Source organism: Hippopotamus amphibius, chromosome 9 (genome assembly GCF_030028045.1).
Source record: "Hippopotamus amphibius kiboko isolate mHipAmp2 chromosome 9, mHipAmp2.hap2, whole genome shotgun sequence".
NCBI lineage: Eukaryota > Metazoa > Chordata > Mammalia > Artiodactyla > Hippopotamidae > Hippopotamus > Hippopotamus amphibius.
Window position 1 is genome coordinate 112,330,891 of NC_080194.1, and position 7,420 is coordinate 112,338,310.

Below are 7,420 nucleotides of genomic sequence, written 5' to 3' on the forward strand. Positions count from 1 at the left end.
TGTCCTGGCTATTGTAAATAGTGCTGCAATGAACGTTGTGGTACATGTTTCTTTTTGGATTATGATTTTCTCAGGGTATATGCCCAGTAGTGGAATTGCTGGGTCATATGGTAATTCTATTTTTAGTTTTTTAAGGAAACTCCATACTGTTTTCCATAGGGCTGTACCAATTTACATTCCCATCAACAGTGCAGGAGGGTTCCCTCTTCTCCACACTTTCTCCAGCATTTATTGTTTCCAGATTTTTTGATAATGGCCATTCTGATCGGTGTGAAGTGATACCTCATTGTGGCTTTGACTTGCATTTCTCTAATGATTAGTGATGTTGAACATCTTTTCATGTGTTTGTTAGCCATCTGCATGTCTTCTTTGGAGAAATATCTGTTTAGGTCTTCCACCCATTTTTGGATTGGGTTATTTGCTTTTTTGGTATTAAGTTGCATGAGCTGATTGTATATTTTGGGGATTAATCCTTTGTCCATTGCTTCATTGGCAAATATATTCTCCTATTCTGAGGGTTGTCTTCTTGTCTTGTTTATGGTTTCTTTATTTTTTTTATTTTTTTTATTTTTTGGGGGGTACACCAAGTTCAATCATCTGTTTTTATACACATATCCCCGTATTCCCTCCCTTCCTTGACTCCCCCCCCTCGAGTCCCCCCACCTTCCCTGCCCCAGTCCTCTAAGGCTTCTTCCATTCTCGAGTTGGACTCCCTTTGTTATACAACAACTTCCCACTAACTATCTATTTTACAGTTGGTAGTATATATATGTCTGTGCTACTCTCTCGCTTTGTCTCAGCTTCCCCTTCACCCCCTACCCCCTCCCAAACCATGAGTTCTCCAGTCCATTCTCTGTATCTGCGTCCTTGTTCTTGTCACTGAGTTCATCAGTACCATTTTTAGATTCCGTATATGTGAGTTAGTATACAATATTTGTCTTTCTCTTTCTGACTTACTTCACTCTGTATGACAGATTGTAGTTCTATCCACCTCATGACATATAGCTCCATCTCATCCGTTTTTATAGCTGAGTAATATTCCATTGTATATGTATGCCACATCTTCTGTATCCATTCATTTGTTGATGGGCATTTAGGTTGCTTCCATGTCCTGGCTATTGTAAATAGTGCTGCAATAAACATTATGGTACAAGTTTCTTGTGGTATTATGGTTTTCTTTGGGTATATGCCCAGGAGTGGGATTACTGGATCATATGGTAGTTCTATTTGTAGTTTTTTAAGGAACCTCCAAATTGTTTTCCATAGTGGCTGTACCAACTTACAGTCCCACCAACAGTGCAGGAGAGTTCCCTTTTCTCCACACCGTCTCCAACATTTGTTGTTTCCAGACTTTGTGATGATGGCCATTCTGATTGGTGTGAGGTGATACCTCATTGTGGCTTTGACTTGCATTTCTCTGATGATTAGTGATGTTGAGCATCTTTTCATGTGTTTGTTGGCCATCTGTATGTCTTTGGAGAAATGTCTATTTAGGTCTTCCGCCCATTTGTGGATTGGGTTATTTGCTTTTTTGATATTAAGCTGCCTGAGCTGCTTGTATATTTTGGAGGTTAATCCTTTGTCCGTTGTTTCATAGGCAATTATTTTTTCCCATTCTGAGGGTTGCCTTTTAGTCTTGCTTATGCTTTCTTTCGCTGTGCAAAAGCTTTTAAGTTTCATGAGGTCCCATTTGTTTATTCTTGATTTTATTTCCATGATTCTAGGAGGTGGGTCCAAAAGGATCTTGCTTTGATGGATGTCATAGAGTATTCTTCCTGTGTTTTCCTCTAGGAGTTTTATAGTGTCTGGCTTTACATGTAGGTCTTTAATCCATTTGGAGTTTATTTTTGTGTATGGTGTTAGGAAGTGTTCTAATTTCATTCTTTTACATGTTGCTGTCCAATTTTCCCAGCACCACTTATTGAAGAGGCTGTCTTTTTTCCATTGTATATTCGTGCCTCCTTTGTCAAAGATAAGGTGCCCATATGTGTTTGGGCTTACTTCTGAGTTCTCTATTCTATTCCATTGATCTTCCTTTCTATTTTTGTGCCAGTACCATACTGTCTTGATCACTATGGCCTTGTAGTATAGTTTGAAGTCAGGAAGCCTGATGCCACCAACTCCATTTTTCCTTCTCAAGATTGCTTTGGCTATTCGGGGTCTTTTGCGTTTCCATACAAATCGTAAGATTTCTTGCTCTAGTTCTGTGAAAAATGCCATTGGTAAGTTGATAGGGATTGCTTTGAATCTATAAATTGCTTTGGGTAGGATAGTCATTTTCACAATGTTGATTCTTCCAATCCAAGAACATGGTATGTCCCTCCATCTGTTTATATTGTCTTTGATTTCTTTCATCAGTGTTTTATATATAGTTTCTGCATACAGATCTTTTGCCTCCTTAGGCAGGTTTATTCCTAGGTATTTTATTCTTTTTGTTGCAATGGTAAATGGGTGTGTTTCCTTAATTTCTCTTTCTGCTTTTTAGTGTGTAGGAATGAAAGAGATTTCTGTGCATTAATTTTGTATCCTGCTACTTTACTAAGTTCATTGATTAGTGCTAGCAGTTTTCTGGTAGCATCTTTAGGGTTTTCTATGTATAATATTATGTCATCTGCAAAGAGTGATGACACATTTTATAGCTGGAAGTTTGTACCTTTTGATCACCTTCATTTATTTTATGCACACACACCTCCAAAACCACGAACCTGTTCTCTGTATCTAAGACTGGTTTGTTTGTTTTAGTTTTTAGATTTCACATATAATTGCAATCATACAACATGAGTCTTTCTCTGTTTGACTTATTTCACTTAGCATAATGCCCTAAAGTCTTATTCATGTTGTCCCAAATTTTATTATTTTGTATATCTGAACAGTATTCCACTGTATATAGGTACCATATTTTTTTTTATCAATTCATCCATCAATTAATTGGATGAATTCCATATGTTGGTATCTGAGGATGTTTCCATATCTTGGTTATGGTAAACAGTGCTGCAGTGAACATGAGGATGCATATATCTTTTTAAATTAATGTTTTCCTTTTCTTCAGGTAAATATCAGAAGTGGAATTGATGGATCATATTGTAGTTCTCTTTCTAATTTTTTGAGAACAGTCCATTCTGTTTTCCATAGTGGCAACACCAATTTACATTCCCATCAGCAGTACACATCTTCAGTTGTATCCACCCATAGCCTAAGCAGGGTGACTGTGGGTGAGAAAGCCACACACCCCAGGAAGCCATGGTCTGCAGTGTGTATGCATGTGTGTGCACACCTTGTGAAGTGGCAGCAGTCCCCAGAGCAGAGGCAACTGGCCTCTGCTATTCCAAAGTGACCTCTATAATACAGATGCTAAAATTCAATCAATAGGTGATATTAAGGAGAGAATCAATTTCAATTCACAGGACACTTTTGCAATGAAATTCATAAAGTACAAGAGGTACATAGTGACAACAAAGGACTCCCTGTTTCTTAAAGTTTAAGCATGAGAAGGCTATATTGTTTTTCAAAATTGTCTGACACCATCTCTCTTCATTCTCTTGCTTATTCTCCTCCCCACGCTAGATTCTTTTTTCGGACTTGTATAGATAAAACAAGTACCTTCCTCAAGGCATTTACAGTGGCTCTTCCTTCTGCCAGACACATAATTCCCCAGATATGCTCATGGCTCCTGCTCTCTTTTCTTGAAGTCTCTGTTCACATATAACTTGTTCTCAAGTATTGCCTGAACATCCACAAGAAATTGCATCCCCTCTTCACTCTGTCCCTTATACGTGCTTTCATTTTCTTCATGGCACCTGTCAGTATCTGACAGGTAATAAACTATTTTATTTGCTTATATTCTTTCCCCATCATTGGGTTGTAGGGGTTTTGGTTTTTCAGCACTCTATACTTATTGCCTAGATAGTTCCTGGAACATGGGCGACACTCAATACATATTCCTCAAATGCATGAAAGATATTCTCAGTAAAACAGTAGACTGCATGACTTCTTGGGGAAAATGCTGAGATGTGACAAAAATTCCTAATCAGGGATGAAATGGGGGATCCTCTAAAGAAGACGAACCCATACACAAAATATTGAGATTAATTTCAATTAATATATTAATTTAATATATTGACTGCAAATATATACTGTGACATTTCAACCCAGTGAGCAGTGCCAGTTATGTGAAAATGAGTCACGCTATTTTCCTCTTCTCTGTCAGTCACCTTCACCACATGGAACCATGGAACCTTACAGGAGTTTCAGAATTTATTCTTCTGGGATTTGCAGAGGAACCAGATCTGCAGACCCTCATATTTGTGCTTTTCCTCTCCATGTACCTGATCACTGTGTTTGGAAACCTGCTCATCATCCTGACCACCATCTATGACTCCCACCTCCACAGTCCCATGTACTTCTTCCTCTCCAACCTGTCCTTTGTAGACATCTGTTTCACCACCACTACTGTCCCAAAGATGCTGGTGAACATCCAGACACAGAGTAAAGTCATAACCTATGCAGGTTGCATCACCCAGATGTACTTTTTCCTATTCTTTTCGGGGCTGGACATCTATCTTCTGACCGTGATGGCCTATGACAGGTTTGTGGCCATCTGTCACCCCCTGCATTACATGGTTATCATGAACCCCCAACTCTGTGGACTGCTGCTTCTGGTGACCTGGATTATAAGTGTCTTGCATTCATTGTTACAAAGCCTAATGGTGTTGCGACTGTCCTTCTGTACAGATGTGGAAATCCCCCACTTTTTCTGTGAACTCAATCAGATGGTGCAACTTGCCTGTGATGACACCTTGCTTAATAACATGGTGATGTATTTTGCAGCTGTGCTGCTGGCTGGTGGTCCCCTTGCTGCTATCCTTTTCTCATACTCTAAAATAGTTTCCTCCATATGTGGAATCTCATCAGCTCAGGGGAAATATGCAGCCTTTTCCACCTGTGTGTCTCACCTCTCAGTTGTCTCTTTATTTTTTTGTACAAGCCTAGGAGTGTACCTTAGCTCTGCTGCTACCCACAGAACACACTCAAGTGCAAAAGCTTCAGTGATGTATGCCGTGGTCACACCCATGCTAAACCCCTTCATCTACAGTCTGAGGAATAAAGACATAAAGGGGGCTCTGAAAAGATTCTTTGGGATGGCAGCTATAAAAGGGCCATTGGTCATAGGGCTGAAGAAGTGCCCATGATTTCAGGGCTCAAAATCTCAGTGTCAGAAATTGTAATTCTTCAATCAAACTGTGGAAGTGGGATGTGCTCTTTCTATTTATTTCCTGGAATTTTTATTTTTTCAACTTCTCTGTATAATTTAGTCATTTACTTTATTAAGCTTTCTTCTCTCTCTGATATCCAACAGTTTTCCCTTCATTTTCTTTCTATTTTTCCTAATTTATTCCCAACCACAGGTATGAAAATATGGAAATTTTCATTTATCTCATGGAATTGCTTGGATTTCTTAAGAATAATTTCTTCTCAAATGACAAATTGTACCCCACGTAATATGTCTTTAGTTTTACTAGAAGAGCAGTCATGAGTTTTGCCACTTCAGTGGGAAAAAACTAAACTTAGCAACTATGCTATTTCTATACTTTTATAGGAAAGGAAAATCTGAGACCACAGTTTTTCACTTTTGATTCTGTCATTCCTCTGTATATAACTACTTTAACTGGTCTTCGTGATAATGTAGACTTTAACATACTAGTTTTTTGGTCATTGGTTTTTATTCTCCTTATTAAGATCCTATACTCTAGTCCACATTGCCTATCATTATCATTGAAATAACTGATTATCAAATACATTTCTTCTAGTGGTATCTACACAGAAACAAATTTGAATAAATAGATGGACTAATATAGATTTAGAGTCAGAGATAACATTAAATATGATTAAGCAAATTGTAAACTATGTTTTGTATTTCTATGCATTAAGTTTATTTTCAAGCTGTACATCTACTCACTGAAGTATGGAATACCAATGTCAATGTGTAAGGGGATTTATTCATTGAGATGAAGAATGTTAACATGTTTTATGTTTTCTCATTGAATTACCTGACTGTTTCTGCTTGAAAACTTACAGTGGTGCTACGAATATGACTTTTTCCCTTGTTCAAAATAAAATATCTCATTCATTTCTAAATTTTGTCATAAACACTAAAGAGACAGTGAATGAACAATTCATCCACTATATATCTCTTATATAGCAAGGAATTTCTTCTATCAATATTTTTATGGTCAAGACTAACTCATAAGAGAACTTGAATTCTGCTTAGTGATATGATTCAGGGTCAGCAGTTTTTCTTCACAAACATGCATGTTCATTCTGGAAAGAAATATCAATGTAGTCATTTTTAATACAGTTACCTGATAAAACTTGAATAATAAAGTAATCAGAAATACTGTCTTCAGACGTCAGAACAAAAGACAAAAATAAGAAGCAATAGATTATTACAATTACCCTTAATTAAGTTCACTTTGATTATTGTAGCTTTAGCTATTGCTGCATAACTAGCCATGCAAAAATAAAATGGTCTAACATAACGTTCTTATTATTGAATGGGAACGTATGGTGGGGAGTCATTTTGAGCTCTATGGGCTCCTCATGAGTCTCTAATTAGCTGCCATTCTCTACATTGTGTTTCTAGGCTCATCCACAAATCTCTGCGTTGCTATAGTGCTCTTCTAGCTCAAACCCAGTTAAAGTCAGTTCATTTATGTTTTTTAATATTTATTTATTTATTTATTTCATTTTTGGCTGCATCACATGGGATCTGCATTGTGACATGCAGGGCTTAGTTGTCCCGCAGCATTTTGGGATCCCAGTTCCCTGACCAGGGATTGAACCTGTGTCCCCTGCACTGGAAGGCAGAGTCTTAACCACTGGACCACCTAGGAAGTCCCAGTTCAAATATTTTCATATTGAGGTCAATTTTGTTTACAAGAAAATGAGTTTTTAAAATTAAACTGCCTTAATTTAATTCCATTGTACATATAGCCATAAATAACACCTTCCTTTTTCCCAGTTAGAAGACATGTATCACATACCTATTCAATGTGACTCAACTACTTGTGATCAAGATCCTATGGTGGGGGCTTCCTAGGTGGCACAGTGGTGAAGAATCTGCCTGCCAATCCAGGGGACACAGGTTCGAGCCCTGGTCTGGGAAGATCCCACATGCCGCGGAGCAATTAAGCCCGTGCGCCACAACTGCTGAGCCTGCACTTTAGAGCCCATGAGCCACAACTATTGAGCCCATGCTCCCTAACAAGAGAAGCCATGCAATGAGGAGCCCACGCACCACAACGAAGAGTAGCCCCCACTCACCACAGCTAAAAGAAAGCCCGCGCACAGCAAAAAAGACCCAACACAGCCAATAAAATAAATAAATAAATAAAATAAATAAATTTATTTAAAAAAAAGATCC

At 38.1% G+C, this 7,420-nt stretch overlaps 1 protein-coding gene across 1 annotated transcript; it reads left to right on the forward strand.

Moving 5' to 3' along the window:
• Positions 1-4,220: 4,220 nt before the first annotated feature.
• On the forward strand, positions 4,221-5,189 carry LOC130860675 (olfactory receptor 7A10-like). Its single transcript, XM_057749208.1, has one exon. It carries the CDS (start codon positions 4,221-4,223, stop codon positions 5,187-5,189), a length of 969 nt encoding a protein of 322 aa, XP_057605191.1.
• Positions 5,190-7,420: the final 2,231 nt, after the last annotated feature.